We start from the raw sequence: 17381 nt of genomic DNA, 5'->3' as shown, positions 1-17381 counted from the left end.
ACTGAGAGAATACATGATGCGTTACTTGAGTGACAATACTCACATCGGACAGATACTTTGGCCAGTGCTTCACTCTTGCCAACCTTGTTCCTGGCCACACACCTGTACATTCCTGCATCATTGGCTGTGGCAAGGTTGATCTGAAGGTCTCCTCCTTGTAGCTGAGCAGTAGCAGGCAAGCTGCCATTGACCTTAGTCCACTCAAAACGCAGGGGTGGGGTTCCATGGGCCAGGCACTGTATTCGGATTACTTCACCCACTCGCACTGACACGTCATCGGGCAAAGAAGTGGCATAGGGTGGGGCTGCTCCAAAGAGAGAAATGTCACTTAGGAAATGTTGGATAATTACAGCACACTCAGCTTGGCGAGCTTTACAAGAACAGGAAAATTTGCTTAACAGTTGCTTATCTGGCTGGTATTCCTGCCTGGTTAAGCTGGTGTTTAGCTGGTCTCCCTCTCTGACTAGCTGGCTAGTTCCCAAACCCCCCTAAAACTAGTAAAAACAGACCAGCCTAACCAGCTTGGCCAGGATGGGAGACCATTTTTTATTAGCAGGGCAGCTAAAAAACATTATTGTTTTTAAACGTGGATGAGACAAACAAGGTAAAATAATTAGAAATCTCTAAAAAAACATTAAGCTCACTGTCTACTTCCAGCATGATGGTGACTTCACTGGTGCCCATGTGGTTAGTGGCATTGCAGACATATTGACCAGAGTCCTGACGTCCCACATTAGGCAAGACCAGGCTGTTGTTGATTACCTTGTGTCTCCAGGGCAGAGAAGATCGTTCTTTAGACCATGTAATGGTGGGCTTAGGGAATCCTAAAGGAACGAGAGGTCAGAAGTCATATACAATAGCATTTAAGACTTACTACAGGAATTTACTTCAAACTACTACTGTATGTTCTATTTATATTTTGGAATACTAATATAATAAGGGTCCAATGTCTTAGACAACTAGAGAAAATACTTCTATTTGACATTTTATTAATTTTAATACAATTGTTTTTTCTTTAAAAATTATATTATCAGCATAACAAGTTGAGTGAAATGTTAAATCACAAATTAACATGAATTTGAGAAAGTATTTGGAATGTCCTTTTTTTGCTTTAATGCGAGTATGCATTCGAGATGGCATGGACACTATAACTTGCAAAACCTGATGATCCATGTTATCCATCATGATTTGAGAATGTTAAATAAAAATAAATTATCCTATTCAACTGAGAAATAGTACAGAAACTTAAATATCTTAAAATTAAATTTGTTTGTTTTAAAATGTTAAAAATCCTAAAACTTTCTTTATTTTAAGGTTTAAATTAGATTCTGAAACCCAGCTTTACTGGGTTTACACAACAAATGTAAATTATACACAACAAATATTTACTTTCGTCATACCTATTGAGTAATATCAGTCAAAACATCCAGTTGTAAGGATTTGCACCTACCATGAGCGTCACAATGTAGCGTGGCGGTTGACCCCTCTACCGCAATTATCATAGGCTCTCGCACACTGACACGGGGAACAGTTGATAACTGAGGCCCTCCTTCTACAAACACCTCTATTTGTGTCTCTGTAGTACCCAGGTTGTTCTGTGCCGTACACACATACATGCCACTGTCTTCTGGGCGAGCAACTAACACCTGAACAAAGCAGGTATGATACTTTGATAAAGATATTTCAACTAGGTCTTGATATAACATAGTTTCCAGTGCAAATGAATGAATTTCCAACAATGTTTTGACAATGAATGCACAATTACCTGCATGATAGCACTGGAATCGGCAGGCACAGGACTGCTCAGCATTGTTTTGCGATTGCTGTCCAGTCTGTGCCATCTCACAGAGGGTCTTGGCTCTCCAGCGGCCTGGCATTCAAGATTGATGGGATCTCCGACCTTGACTCGCACTGGCCCTGTGGGTGTCACTACAGCCTTGGGGGATTCTGAGGGCCAAAACAGGCCAAAACATTAGAACAGAAAGTTTACTAACATGGAACAGAGGCATCTGAAATGTATATTCAGTTTGCCAAAGCTACTTTTTTGACGTGTGATACTACAGAATGTACTGCTGTATATATGTAGTTGACCGTGTTGAGTGTAATCCAAATACAAAGTAATAAGTTACTGTAATCTAATTACTTTAAAGTAAAAAGTAGTGTAACATTAAATTTTAGACTCTTGTAATCAGATTACAGTTACTGACTTGCAATTAATTTAATTACTTTTAAGTACATTATAGGGTTATGCTTATTTCTAATCTATTTTTTGTAGAATACATTAATTATGGCCCCGTAACGAGTAATTTTGAACGTGTATGACTTGCATACCTGTCAACACTCCCATTTTTCCCCGGAGTCTCCCATATTTCACACCCATTTCCTGCCTTTTTGCAAAGTGTGTCGCACTGATTTTAATATTGGACACGTTGTGTGTAACAATGAACAAGAAAGAAACAGACATTATTTTGAATTTGTTGAGTGGAAACGTTTTTTACAAAGTAACTTCAAAGTAAAGTAATTAGTAATTTAATTACTTTTTCAATTAATTAGTAAAGTAATCTGATTACAGTTTTAGAGAAATAATTATTAATTTGTAGTGGAGTTTAAGTAACATACACAACACCAGTAGTTGACATGAAATACTTTTGGGACTGACATGCCCTGTGCATGTGGTGTGACATGATATGTTTCTTTTAAACAACATTTTGCCAATTCTTTTATAAATATCATGCATGCAGCTTTTATGAGCTCATATTTATTGAGAGACTACATGGAATATTTGTACTTTTAAAAATTAATTTGTCACACAATAGGACCATTTAAAATGAAATGATGAAGACAAAAAAATGTTTGATTAAAAATGGCAACAATTTTAAAAACATGACCAGTTACAGGACCTGTGAAATACACTTATACTGTAAATTCAAAGGAATTTTAACCTAAAATGTTGATGTTGATTAAAAAAAAGTCCATGGACACATAATGCATCGACTACTAAAATATTATACAAGTTAATAACAACAAGTAATGTTTTCAGACTAGTGTTCATTAAATGTTTTTATACCTCTCACTAACAGTGATGCGATACTTTGAGCGATTCCAAACAAGTTACTGGCCACACAGCGATAAGTGCCCTGGTTCTTTCCCTGGGCGTTGGCAATAGTCATGACTGAATTGTCAGGGCCAGTCTTTACATTATCTATAGCACAAAAACATAAAGTAAAATTATTTAATTTCACATACATTTGAATCACATTATTTATGCCGACCTGAAATGCAACAGTGTACCTGGCAGAGGCTGGTTGTTGGTCAGTTTCCACTCCAAGCGCACTGGCGGGGCTCCATTGTGGACCCTGCACCTGAAGCTGGCTGACTCACCTTGTTTCACTGCTGCACTGTGGGGCTCAATGGAGATAATGGGGCTCTGGAGGCCTACACCAATTTCAGACCACATCACTAGTTATACACCCAAAAGTCTGGATTAAATACATCAGATTCACTAATTTGCTCTATATTTATTTAAAAATCCCCAGGCATTGAGACCAGGGTCAAAAGTCCCACTGAAAGTGACCAAAAAATCTCTAGTTATGGGTTTAGTATGTTTGTAGTGCCTCTGACACTGCATTGACCTGTACCTGTAGATTAGTTCTATATTTGCCGTTTCAGAGGCAAGTGTTTCTGAATGTGTAGCTAATATGCAGTGATTTTTTATGTAAAAGAAGAAAAAGGCACATCTTCCAACAAATCACCCAAAACCTTGAAACAGTGACTATTATATCAACAGCAGAGAGATTTATAAAATAAAAAATACATTACATCTGACAATACATTAGCCCTTACGTAAACATATTTCTACTTGTCACAGTATAGTTTCTCATTGCTCAAGAGAACTTACGGGAGGCGTCAGACGTCTCAGACACAGATACTAATACAGAAGCCTGGTGAGGTGACAAGCCACCCTCCACCTTACAGATATATTCTCCAGCGTCATCCCGGGAAGCCTGCAGGATGCGCAGCTGAGTCCCAAGCACCTTGAGTCAAATATGCATGCAGACACACATATGACATGGTGGTTCATACAAGGAAGGATTAAACGTAGAGTAGACAGAGGTTAAACCTGATGATTGGATGACAGCAGCCTGTCTTCTCTACTCCATTTGACAGAGACTGGAGAGGTTCCTGGGACAATGCAGTTGAGATCTAAAGTATCTCCTTCTTTTACAGAGGCAATAGAGGGCTGGATGGTGACTCCAGAGGGGAAGATGTCACCTGATCACAGCGAGAGGAAAACATGAAGAAAATGAAAATCCTAAAAGTATTTTAGCAACGGTTCTGTTGGAAATAATTCCTAACAACACATTAAACTACAATGCACAAGGAATAGCTCCCACAAAAAGGAAAATAATGTAATTAATTATTAATTACTCACACTTTTGTCTTTCGAAACCAGTATGCCTTTTTTCTTCCATGGAGCACAAAAAGAGTTATTTACAGTAAAATGTCAAAGTTGTTATTTTCCGTACAACAAAAGTTAATGATGACCATAGATGTTAAGCAAGATGTTCCTCACAAAAAGCTATAATATGTCTTTGGAAGACTTGGAATATAGTGCACAAGCCATTCAGACTACTTTCATAATGCATTTAATGAGCTTCATGTCTGTTTTGGTGCTTGCCATCACCTGGTCACCATCCTGGTCACCATCCACTTTCAATGTATGGAAGAGAGCAGCTCAAAAAGTCTGCTCAGCCTCTCCAGTGGTATTCCATAGAAGAAAGAAAGTCATAAGGGCTTGAAACGACATGAAGATGATTTAATTTTTTGGGTGAAATATAAATTTAAGGGTAAAGTGTCCAAAGCATAAGTTCAAGGACTTGTCTCACCTTTTTTGACAATAACTTCAATGTAAGCCTCTGAGGAACCAGCAGTGTTGGTTCCAACACAGAGATATGTGCCCGCATCAGATGACCTGATATTGGGTACTAGCAAAGTGCCGATGTCAGTGCGCTCCAAACGGGCCTAAGAAGCATGTGGATATGTGGTTATGACAGGTAATTTTTTTTGATGATGTGTAGATCAATAAACTGAATTTGGTCAACGGCAGCAGTAAAATCACATCCTAAAATAAACGACAGAAGGCATGTTTCATAATCAATACTTACCATGTCTATGCAAGAATTAGACTAAACTAATACAGTTAACATTGATTTAGTACCTGGAAAATAATGTATGCATTAGGTACAAAGATTTTACTGCAACATACTTAAGTATTCTAGATTTTTAGTAATTAATCTCTGTAATGAGGCACATTTTCATGCCTCATAACTGAATGTTATATGATGTTACATTTATGGTGCTACAAGTCTATATTAAAAGATGATTAACCTGCAATAACAATGATTAATGGCATTAGTGAGGCTGATTATTTCCCATAATGTGACATATAGTGACAATGACAGTGGACATTTAAAGCAGCTAACAGCTATGCTACATTTAACCACATAAAGGCATTACGTTTATAGAGACATAAACCAACAATTATAAACCTAACAAGATGGAGCATTTAGCCCACAGGGGGTCCATCAATTATTATTCATTCTCAAGCGAACTATTGTGGGGGAAAAAGAAAATATGCGTAAAAAGTGCAGTATTGAGTTAAAGGAATAGTTCATCCAAAAATGTTAATTCTTCCATTATTTTCTCACCCTCACGCCATCCCAGATGTGAATTACTTTTTTTTTGCTGAACACAAACAAACATTTGTAGATAAATATCTCAGCTCTGTAGGTCCAAACAATAAAGCAAATGGTGATCAAAACTTTGAAGCTCAAAAAAAGCACATAAAGTAAGCATAAAAATATACATAAGACTGTGGTTTAATCCATGTCTTCTGAAGCGATCTAATAGATTTTGTGTGAGAACAGACTAAAAAATAACTCCTTTTCACTATAAAACTTGCCATTGCAGTCTCTAAGCACGATCATGATTTCAAACTCGATTACACTTCCTAGCGCCATCAAGCGCTCTGCGCATGCGTCAAGCACCAATAAGAGAAAGCGAGATTGAAATCATGATCGCCAAGCAGACTGCAGAAATCAATTATTTATAGTGGAAAAGGAGTTACATTTTGGTCTGTTCTCACCCAAAACCGATTGGATCATTTTAGAAGACATTATTTAAATCATTGGAGTCTTATAGATTACTTATATGCTGCATTTATGTGCTTTTTTGGAGCTTCAAAATGTTGTTTACCATTCACTTGCATTGTATGGACCTACAGAGCTGAAATATTCTTCTAAAAATCTTTGGTTGTGTTCAGCAGAAGAAAGTAAGTCATACACATCTGGGATGGCATGATGGTGAGTAAATGATGAGAGAATTTTCATTTTTGGGTGAACTATCCTAACTTCAACCAGAAGCTATGTTTCACTGTCCCTTTCAAATTTAAATGTAATTGTATATGACTCTGTACATCAATAATGATTATTTAAATGGCTTTGTTAAATGTAAGAATTTTTTTTTTTTTTTTTTGGATAAGCTCAATTGACAGCACTTGCACCATAAAGTTTACTACCACAAAAAATACTGAAGTCGCCTCTCATATTTACAAAAAAGCAAATATCACGGTTATAGTAAGGCAGTAAGCTTTATACACGTAAACATTATTTTTTGTGTCATAAAATCACTTACTAACCTTGTCTATATCCAATATTACAACATTGTTGTCATGATGACAGAATGGCAGTAAATCCCTGATTTTATCCCATTTAAATTATGTTAACATGTTTAATGTTCCTGTCTTGTGGCTATACTTTTGAAATAGAGTGCATTTTAATGTTTATGGCCTGGCCCCGTCCTCTTCCATTGTAAGTGCCTTACTGTAACCATGATTTTTGCTTCTTTTTTTAAATAAACAAGGGACGAGTTGAAACTATATTATTTAGTGGTTATCAACAAAATGCCACACTTAACTTGCACTTGATCTTGTTTTAAACCTGGAACATTCCTTTAAAATGCAACACTAAATTTAAAACAATACAATTTGATACAATATAACAAACCTCTCCTTTAAAAAAAATCAGATTGACCAACATTGCAGCACCTATGATGTTACTTTCTCCACAACAGTTATACATATATCCAAAGTGACTCAGCAAATGTAAGCCACATGTACAGCTGTGGCCAAAAATCTGCATTGCTTATCCTTTTGATCTTTCGTTCAAAAAATGCACAAAATATAATTGAAGAAAAACAATTTAAAGAGGGGAAATATCTCATTATTAAATAAATATTTTTCTCCAAAAGATGATGGCCACAATTACAGGCACATCTAGAAATTCTTATGAGTAAAATATATCTGAAGTATATTCCCATTCATATTTTAAATTATTTAGTGCAACTCAGTGACAAGAAATATGAAATTGTTCAACCATGACTTCCTGTTTCAAAGGGGTATAAATATGATGTAACACACAGGTAAAGTTCCCTTAATAATCAATCACAGTGAGTTAGACTAAAGAATATAGTTCTGATGTGAGACAACAGGTTTTGAGCTTCACAAAATGGGAAGTGGCTAAAAGAAAATGGCCAAAGCATTGAAAATCCCCATTTCCACCATCTGGCCAATAAGTTCCAATCAACTGGAGATGTTAAGAATTGGCCTGGAAAAGCATGCGTGCCAATATTGTATCCATGCACAGTGAGGAGGATGGTTCAAGTGGCCAAAAATTCTCCAAGGATCACAGCTGGAGAATTGCAGAAATTTGTTGGGTCTTGGGGTCAGAAAGACTCATAAAAATATCAGACATCACCTACATAACCAGGTTGTTTGGGAGGGTTTCAAGAAAAAAGCCTCTGCTCTCATCCAACAACAAACTCAAGCATCTTCAGTTTGCCAGACACTGCTGGAACTTCAAATGAGACCAGGTTCTATGGTCAGATGAAAAAAAAAAAAGGCTTTTTGGCAGCAAACACCAGAGATGGTGCTGAATGTTGTGGGGCTGTTTTTCTGCCAGAGGTCCTGGGCATCTTATTTGGATCCATGGCATAATAGACTATCAAATACCAACAGATAGAAAATCTAAACCTGGCTGCCTCTGCCAAAAAGCTTACAATGGGCCATGGTTTGATCTTCCAGCAGGACAATGATCCAAAACAAACATCAAAATCAACACAAAAATGGTTCACTGACCACAAAATCAAGGTTCTGCCATGGCCATCCCAGTTCCCTGACCTGAACCCCATTGAAAACCTGTGGGGTGAACTAAATAGGAGATTCCATCAACATGGTCCTCTGAATTTGAAGGATCTGGAGAGATTCTGTATGGAGGAATGGTCTCAGATCCCTTGCCAGGTGTTTTCCAACCTCATCAGGCATTATAGTAGAAGATTCTTGGCAAAGGGAGGTTGCAAAAAAGTATTGAATAAAAGGGTGCCAATAATTATGGCCAATGCTTTTTGGAGGAAAATATGTATTTAATAATGCTCTTTCAATTGTTTTTCTTCAATCAAAGGTTTGATTTTAAAAATTTTTGTTAATGAAATATCAAAAGGATAAACAATGCAGATATTTTCCACAGCCTTCTTTGCTCATATTTACCAAGGGTGCCAATATTTTTGGCCACAACTGTACAGTATAGTCTGAAGAGGGTAACATGACTGTCTCCAGAGGGAGGGGGGAGTGCTATTTTTCATACAGGAGTAAAGCCACTTAAAGGGTTAGTTCACCCAAAATGAAAAATCTCTCATCATTTACCTAGATGCGTATGATTTTCTTCTGCTGAACACAAACAAAGATTTTTAGAAGAATATTTCAGCTCTGTAGGCCCATACAATGCAAGTGAATGGATACAAGAATGTCAAAGCTCCAAAATGCATATAAAGGCAGTATAAAAGTAATCCATAAGACTCCAGAGGTTAAATCCATGTCTTCAGAAGCAATATGAAGGGTGTGGGTGAGAAAAGTCCTTTTTTAATGTAAATTGTCCTAATTGTCCAGTAGGTTGCAATATACGCGAAGAACATGAATCGCCAAAAACAAAAGAAGAGTTATAAAGTGAAAGTGGAGATTTATGTTAAAAAAGGACATAAATATTTATCTTTTTCTCACCCACACTTATCATATCGCTTCTGAAGAAAAGGATTTAACCACTGGAATTTTCTGGATTACTTTTATGCTGTCTTTAAAATTTTGGTACCAATTCACCTGCATTGAAAAGACCTACAGAGTTGAAATATTCTTCTAAAAATCTTTGTGTTCAGCAGAAAAAGAAAGTCATACACATTTTGGATGGCATAAAAGTTAGTAAATAATGAGAGAATTTTCATTTTTGGTTGAACTTTTCATTTAACTCTGATCTAGTTAAGCATGGTGGCAGTAGAGATGTGTTGGGACGGGATGGTTGAATGAACGGCTAACACCATTCACACATTTTCAAAGCAGCCCATTTGCTAGAGCACACAGACTTTCTGCATGGCCGCATGGCAGACCTGAGCACACCCTGGGAAAAGCTGACACAATGCAGCGATGCGCTCACGCAGAACAAACCAGCCCACAAAGACATAAGGTATGCAAGACAACAAGGCCCTCCAGCGTCATGGGATGGGTCATTCGTGTCTAATATCTCGAATGACCCAAATCTAATGGTCAAAATATGTACATTACCAGTCAAAAGTTTGGACACACGTACTCATTCTTTATTAGTCCTATTTTAGAATAATACTTAAGTCTTCTTGTCTAGATTACAGCTCTGTACACTCTGGCCATTCTCTTTAACTTAATGAGGTGCCACATGGGATGCTTTTTAAGTAGTATTAAATGGAGGTTCCCATGTATGCTGGACTCTTGTTGGCTGCTTTTCCTTCATTACCCAGACTAATTTATTTAAAAAACCTGTTTAATTAAAATTGTAGCTTTGTATAGAAATGTAAAAGTAGGCACAATATATATTTGTCTAGAAATTTTAAGCATTTAGGCTTAATCAAGAACATTAATTCAATGAAGTGTGCCGAAACTTTTTACTTTTCATCTTTTGACAGTATATACACTGAGAGAAATTCAAACTATGACCATTTACCTTAACTTTCATTTAAAATTAAGTTCCACAAGCACTTGTATCTGTTACTACTTCCAATTTTCCTTCCTTTTGCTAAACATATAATGGATGTCAATGAAATCATGCATTTAGTTAACATTGAGTCTAGTGAGGGTGAGTGAAGCGAGACAGGTGGAATGGGATGCGTGAGACAGACATCAGACAAATGGACAGACCTGCAGCTCCTCAATACGTCTCTGTAACACATCGAGACTGTTGCTTTTAAACTGATGGAAACCGTGAGAAGGAATTGCCTGAACAAACATCAACACACAGGATGAAACAAAAAAAGGAACTCAAAGGAGGAAAGAGATGCGAAAATATGCAAAATATAACCGGTGGCACAACCCATAAAGACCCCATGAAATTGCTTGACAGGCACAGTTTTTTTTTACCATGTTGATAAGATTTCTAGTTTGAAGTTTGGGTAGGACATATTGAAGGGACCGTCCCTTGTTTCTTTAAATAGACAAAAGGATTTAGTTATGTCACAGCAATTAACCATGATTTGCTATTTGCTAAAATCTTCATGATATGTTTTTTTATATCAACAATGTCTCCTACGTCCACAAGAGGGTGCAAAAAATCTATATAAATCTATCATCACTGCGTTGTAGCTATTATTTATTGCAAAGAATATATCTGGCTGTAAATAAATGTGCATAAAATGATAAAGTCAAAACATTTAGCCACTTCGTATAATGTAAAACGAGAAAAGAAACACTTCAGTAGACGGTTCTGTGTTAATTGTTGTTGTACAGTAGCCTATACCGATGCCATAGTACTACCATGGACTCAAGCTTTGTAATACCGGCAGTACCACAGTGTTTCTTATTAAATACAGTTGTATGTACATAATGTTTACAGGAAAATGTGTCATGCCAAAGAGGATGCTTACAGTAGTGGGGATAAAACATTGTACAACCAGGCCAGGAACACACTTACTAAGGAAATCAGAGTGGCTAAAAGAAGCTACTCTGAAAAGCTGAAAAAACTGTTTTCAGCCAACAATCCTGCATATGTGTGGAAAGGCCTAAAAAGCACCACCAAGTACAAGACACCTCCCTCTTGCTCTGTAGATAGTCAACTAATGGCTGATAAACTGAATGTGTTTTACAGCATGTTTGAAAAGCCCAGTCTCACACCCCTTTCCTGCTATGATCTTCACTTCACACACACACACACACACACACCAACACCTCCTGAAATCCCCCTCCTCCCACTCAATATGCACTTATGATCTGTGAGGAAGATGTGTGCTGGGTCTTTCAGAAACAAAAATCTAGGAAAGCTTCACCTGTCTGTTTGAAAGTCTGCACTGACCAACTGGCCCCCATCTTCACACAGATCTTCAATAGATCACGGGAGCAGTGTTAAGTTCCCTGCTGCTTCAAATGCTCCACCATCATTTGGTTAATGACTACAGACCTGTCGCTCTCAAGTCTGTGGTCATGAAGCCATTTGAGAGACTGGTTTTGGCCTACTTGAAGGACATCACTGAATTCCTGCCGGACCCCCTTAAGTTTGCTTACCGAGCAAACAGGTCTGTGGATGATGCTGTCAATATGGGAGTGCATTATATCCTGCAACACCTCGACAGACCTGGGACTTATGCAAGGATCCTATTTGTGGACTTCAGTTCAGCCTTCAATACCATCATGCTTGATCTTCTCTCAACCAAACTGACCCAGCTCTTTGTGCCCATCCCAATCTGTCGATGGATCACAAGCTTTCTGACAGATAGGCAGCAGCTAGTGAGACTGGCGAAACTCGCATTTGGGACACTCACTGGTGCTCCTCATGGATGAGTTCTCTCTTCACTGCTCTTCTTCCTGTACACAAATGACTGCACTGCAAAGACCACACTATCATGCTCCTGAAGTTTGCGGACAAAACCACGGTCATCTGCCTCATCCGCATAGGTGACGAGTCTGCATACTGACGGGAGGTTTATCAGCTGACTGTCTGGTGCGGTCACAACAACCTTGAGCATGCTAAAAACAGTGGAGATGATAGTGAACTTCAGGTGAAATCACCCTGCACTTCCTCCCCCCTCACCATCCTGAAAAGCACTGTGGCAGCAGTGGAGTCATTCAGGATCCTGGGCTCTACCATCTCTAAGGACCTGAAGTGGGACACCCATATAGACTCCATTGTGAAGAAGGCTCAGCAGAGGTTGTACTTCCTTCGCCAGATGAGCAAGTTCAACCTGCCACAGGAGCTGCTGACACAGTTCTACTCGACCATCATTGAGTCTGTCCTGTGTACATCTATAACTGTCTGGTTTGGTTCAGCCATCAAATCAGACATAAGGAAACTACAACCCACCCTCAAGACTGCTGAGAGGATTATTGGTGCCCTCCTGCCCACCCTCCAAGACCTGTATGTCTCCAGAGTGAGGAAACATGCAGGCAGAATCACTCTGGACCTCACACACCCTGCCCACTCCCTCTTTAAACTGTTGCCCTCTGGCCGGCACTGCAGAGCACTGAGCGCCAGAATATTCAGGCACAAGAACAGTTTTTACCCTCAGGCCATATTCCTCATGAACAATGAAACTGCCTCAGGACTCCCCCATAGTGCAATAATGTAAATACATACCTCATGTACAAATGTAAATTCACATATTTAATTAAATAACTGTACCTTGCACATACATAACCACTTGCACATGTACATACACCATTCTGTTATAGGTCCTATTGTTTGTCTATTTATACTCCTACCCACCATGTTTTATATTCTGTGTCTTATTGTAATGTTCTGTGTGCATTTGTTTCTCTTATGACCAAAAAGTGTCCTTGTTTATGTAAAAACACTTGGCAATAAAGCTCATTCTGATGCTTATGCATTGAGATGCTCATAAGAGCAAGCCAAGGCATAGTAAAGACACAACGGCTAAAAACCTCGAACTCTGGGGGTCTTTCACTCAGAACACGTCCGTCATTGTAATGTAAACATGCACTAGACGGATGCCTTTGACTGTTGCACCATGTCTCGATGGCTTTTCAGATTCTCGGGTAGGAGCTATGCATTTTTTTATAAGCTGTGTCAATTTAAAAGGAAATTCAGCTTTTAAAACCCGTCTTGAGACACTTGCATTCTGTTTTATTTGTTGTTCCATCTCTATTTTAGTCCAAGAATGTGATTGGTCTGAATGGCTGTCAGTACTTGGCACACATTCGAATTCTCAATTTAGCATTCAAATGGGCATTTTTATCTTGAATTAGATGAAGATTCAAATTTAGAGTTTTACTTTGACAGCCTTAAAGTGCACTAGCACATAGATGGCTTCAAAGCTAAAAGACATGGACTAAAAGCCTCAAAAATCCCATTTTGATTTCATGGGGTCTTTAATACAACTTGATGGAACCACAGGATTAATGAAATAGTGAAATCAGTCTCTCACCTGTGGCGGTAGTGAACCACCTCTCTTCTTCCATGTAAGACCAGGGGTGGGGGTGCCAACAGCCCTGCAGTACAACCTTAAAGTCTCTCCCTCATGAATTTCGATACGCTGGGGGCTTACTTGTACATGGGGGAGACCATGAGGTTGATTTGTACCTGTAACATCAATAAAAAGCAGTGAGAGTTGAAACTTCTCTGGAACTTGTACAACAGTAAATCATTACACGTTCCTGAGTCGGACACATACTTTGAACATGGAGAACTCCTCGGGCCGTGTGCTCGCCATGTGTGTTTAAAGCCTTGCAGATATACTCCCCTTCATCAGAGTGCTCCACTGATGGGATGGTCAGCAATCCATTACGAATAATGGCTTTGGAGCTGATACGATTCCCTGGCCCTCCTGTTATTTGAAGGAATACCATGCCATCATTTTTAACTTGACAAATTGTTGTTTTTCACCAAGTAAAACATGTTCCTTATTTAACATCCTTGTTGGTCCCGAAACAACATTCTTATCAACCAGATTGTAGGGACAGGGAAGGTTACTCATAAAATTATATCTCTGGCTCAGCTAATTCAATTGACGGCTCTGAATTAATATTAACATTCATATTGTGAAGGGTATATGTGCAAGTCAAACTCCACAAGCTCACCTATCCATTCAACAGCAGGGGTGGGGTTGCCGGTCACTGTGCAACGGAACTCAGCTTGCCGTCCCGGCCTGACTGTCAGCACAGGTGGATTTACCGTGGCCACCGGTTCAGCTCCTTCAGCAGCTATAGTGAAGTACAAACCAGTTAGTCACAGGAAAGTGAAGATTACTACTTGTAATAAGTACCACTTATTACAAATAGTGCCTATTCATACGTAATAGATGTGGTTCTTTCTTGATTACCCAGATTAAAGTAGGTTGAAGGAATAGTTCACCCAAAAATTTTAATTCTCGCATCATTTAATCAGACTCATGCCATCCCAGATGTGTATGACTTTCTTTCTTCTGCTGAACACAAATGAAGATTTTTAGAAGAATATCCCAGCTCTAGAGATCCAAACAAATCAAGTGAATGGTAAATAAATTGTTGAAGCTCCAAACAGTTACATAAATGCAGCATAAAAGTAAGTATGACTCCAGAGATCTAATTCATGTCTTCTGAAGCGATCTAATCGGTATTGGGTGATAACAGACCAAACAGACATTTTATGCTGCCTTTATGTGTTTTTTTGAGCTTTAAAGTTTTGGTCAACATTCACTTAAATTCTATGGATCTAAAATCTTTATTTGTGTTCTGCAGAAGAAATAAAGGCATGCATATCTGGGATGGCATGAGGCTGATTAAATTATGAGACAATTTTTATTTTGGGATGAACTATTCCTTTAAGTATTCAGTGAGGTGAATTTCTCAAACTTGGCTTTCAGTTAAGGGTCCAAACAGTTTGGTATGACATACTTATCTGACAGTTCAAGAGGGACCGTTCAACCAGGACACATTCTTGCGTTTGTCCGTTCAGTTAGGCTATTAATCATTTTTCGATGTAGACATGCTCTGTTTAGAGACGGATGTATTTGACCGTTGCGACGCGTCAGCGTCCTGCGCCATGAACAACGCGTTTGTAAGACGCCGTCAAGCAAATACTAGTTTTACTTTGAAAAGTGCTTCTTGACACATACGTTCTGTTTTCTCCGGCCTTTTAAAACGAAAGAGTTTGAGCGTCCATCCGCGCCATTTTCCCAGATTTTTTTCCTATGTAAACATGCTCTAGGGCAGGGGTGCTCATTACGTCGATAGCGATAGCGACTGGTCGATCTCGTTAACAGATCAAACGGTAAAGAGTTTGATATATAAATATATTGTAGATTTTTATATATCAAACGTAGAAAAGTACTAATATTGTAGTAGAGAGAGCAACTACTCAAATAACGAAATTATTTTTTATTTCGGCTCCCAAGCAGGTGGATTTCAACATTAGGACGGCAGGAGAACACTCATTAAAATGTGCAATACATTTCTACCTGATTTGTTAAGGTTACAATTAGGGGTAGGGCTATAGTTTCTCCGACCAATCAGGTAGCGCTTTTCTAATAAATATTCCTGAATTGTCCAATCAGGTAATACTCCTAATAAATATTAATGAATCGTCCAATCAGGTAGGGCTTTACTAATAAATGTGACTGAATCGTCCAATCAGGTAACGCTTTCCTCGTGAATATCTGTAGGTACTCTTCCCTTACCATCCTACATTTTGGAAACGCATTGTCTGTCACACGGGTTCTTTTTGTGTGTATTGTGAGAGCTCTCACTTTAATGCGGATACGCGCCTGCAGGGGCGGATCTACAAAAATATTTATGGGGTGGCGAGAGGGGGGCAGGAATTTTTGAGGGGTGGCAACATATGGCAGACTTATACATACTTAATTTAATCACGTTTATCACAGTTTGGTGAGAAATAGTATGTACACACTAAAAAAGGGCACACTGCCATTTACAAACTCATACAGACAAACTTAATCTCATGCAATAAATGTCTTGCATTTGAGGTATCATGTGAAACAGTTCATATTAGGAATAAGTGACCATACAATGTGATCTCACTTAATAGGAGATAGAAGTATGATTGACGTAAGGGCATTATCACCGGAAAGGCATTAAGATAAGACACAGATGATGACAGGCAGATGTGTGAGAGGGGAAGCAAACGCACGCAGCATTTGTACAAGAAGAAACTATACAAAGAAAAACTTGCACATGAAGATCTATGGACTGAGCTGTACTAAAGTGAGCATAAATACACTGTGGAAATAAATAGGTCACGGCACTCAAACGAGGTACTGGACATCGCTTTAATTGTTTACTCAGAACACACATTTTTCCAAACCGATCAGTCTCTTGCCGCTCTGGTGCCATCTCGTGCTGCATTCAGTGCAGTCGGACATTGGAGATTCGCGCTCGTAAATTGTCAAATTGGCCATAACTTTGAATTCTTTGCTGCCAACTGGGGTGGCAGCAGGGGTGGCAAGGTATTCTTTTAGGGTGGCATTTGCCACCCTATGCCACCCCCGTTAGATCCGCCCCTGCGCGCCTGTGTGATAATTACATGCATTTCAAAAGGACTTGGCTGGATATCTTTAGTAGACATAAAACAAAATAATAATAATGTATATAATCATACAGTGATGACCTGTAATCCACAATAATCTAAGAATGTTTACTTGGATACTTGATACAGCTGTTAGAAATGTTAAGCACTGTTTTCTAAATTTGTTTCTTTGTTCTTATTTTCTTACTGACTTCCTTGTCTTGAAAAATTACTTGAGAATTTGAAACAATGTTCACCTAATTAACACTTGCATAGAGAATCATCGAATGTCACTTGTATTGGTTCCAACTACTGAAATGCTTGTATCGAGACAACACTGCTTACAATGTATATTTAAATTGTGCATGGTAGATCTTACTGTAATAGCATTATGAATAATTATATCTCGTGCTATAAAAGTGTGAGCACCCCTGCCCTTGTGTACTGTACATACAGACGTCTTTTACCGCCGCGTCGTCTCTTTTAGGCACTAGATAACTTAACTATTAAAACGCGTCTTGAAACACCTGCGTGAGTCTCGTTGTTTTTAAATGCAAGAATGTTTCGTGTATGAGCAGCCCGTCTAGTGTTTTTTTTTTTTTTTTTTGCTGTGTTGTAAATATTCTGCAGCAAAATCCAATGACTATAAGGTCAAAAATAGGGGTCCTCAACTTTGAATAGAGAAAATAGCTTTATATTCGAGTCTGTGAGGCTGTGTATGAAGTAATAGTGGCATGACAGTGTAAAGAGCATGTGTTTGGCTGTCGGAGTTGATGATGAATGTCAAGTCACGTCTCTTGG

The 17381-nt window shown here is 38.5% G+C and overlaps 1 protein-coding gene across 1 annotated transcript in view; it reads right to left on the bottom strand.

Annotated features, from left to right (window-relative positions):
- Positions 1 to 17381, bottom strand: part of LOC127618507 (basement membrane-specific heparan sulfate proteoglycan core protein-like) — a 153197-nt gene that overhangs the window by 21857 nt on the left and 113959 nt on the right. Inside the window, exons 47-59 of the mRNA XM_052090995.1 lie at positions 14159 to 14281; positions 13753 to 13905; positions 13507 to 13661; positions 10274 to 10351; positions 4887 to 5022; positions 4121 to 4272; positions 3899 to 4034; positions 3292 to 3435; positions 3068 to 3202; positions 1766 to 1947; positions 1451 to 1646; positions 645 to 824; positions 44 to 304 (exon numbers count right to left, since the gene is read on the bottom strand). Coding sequence (XP_051946955.1) covers positions 44 to 304; positions 645 to 824; positions 1451 to 1646; positions 1766 to 1947; positions 3068 to 3202; positions 3292 to 3435; positions 3899 to 4034; positions 4121 to 4272; positions 4887 to 5022; positions 10274 to 10351; positions 13507 to 13661; positions 13753 to 13905; positions 14159 to 14281 — 2031 coding nt within the window. The remainder of the gene's footprint in view (positions 1 to 43; positions 305 to 644; positions 825 to 1450; positions 1647 to 1765; positions 1948 to 3067; positions 3203 to 3291; positions 3436 to 3898; positions 4035 to 4120; positions 4273 to 4886; positions 5023 to 10273; positions 10352 to 13506; positions 13662 to 13752; positions 13906 to 14158; positions 14282 to 17381) is intronic.

This window comes from Xyrauchen texanus, chromosome 25 (assembly GCF_025860055.1).
Source record: "Xyrauchen texanus isolate HMW12.3.18 chromosome 25, RBS_HiC_50CHRs, whole genome shotgun sequence".
Taxonomy (NCBI): Eukaryota; Metazoa; Chordata; class Actinopteri; order Cypriniformes; family Catostomidae; genus Xyrauchen; species Xyrauchen texanus.
Note: the sequence above shows the minus strand (reverse complement) of the source record. Positions and strands in the feature narration are given on the sequence as shown.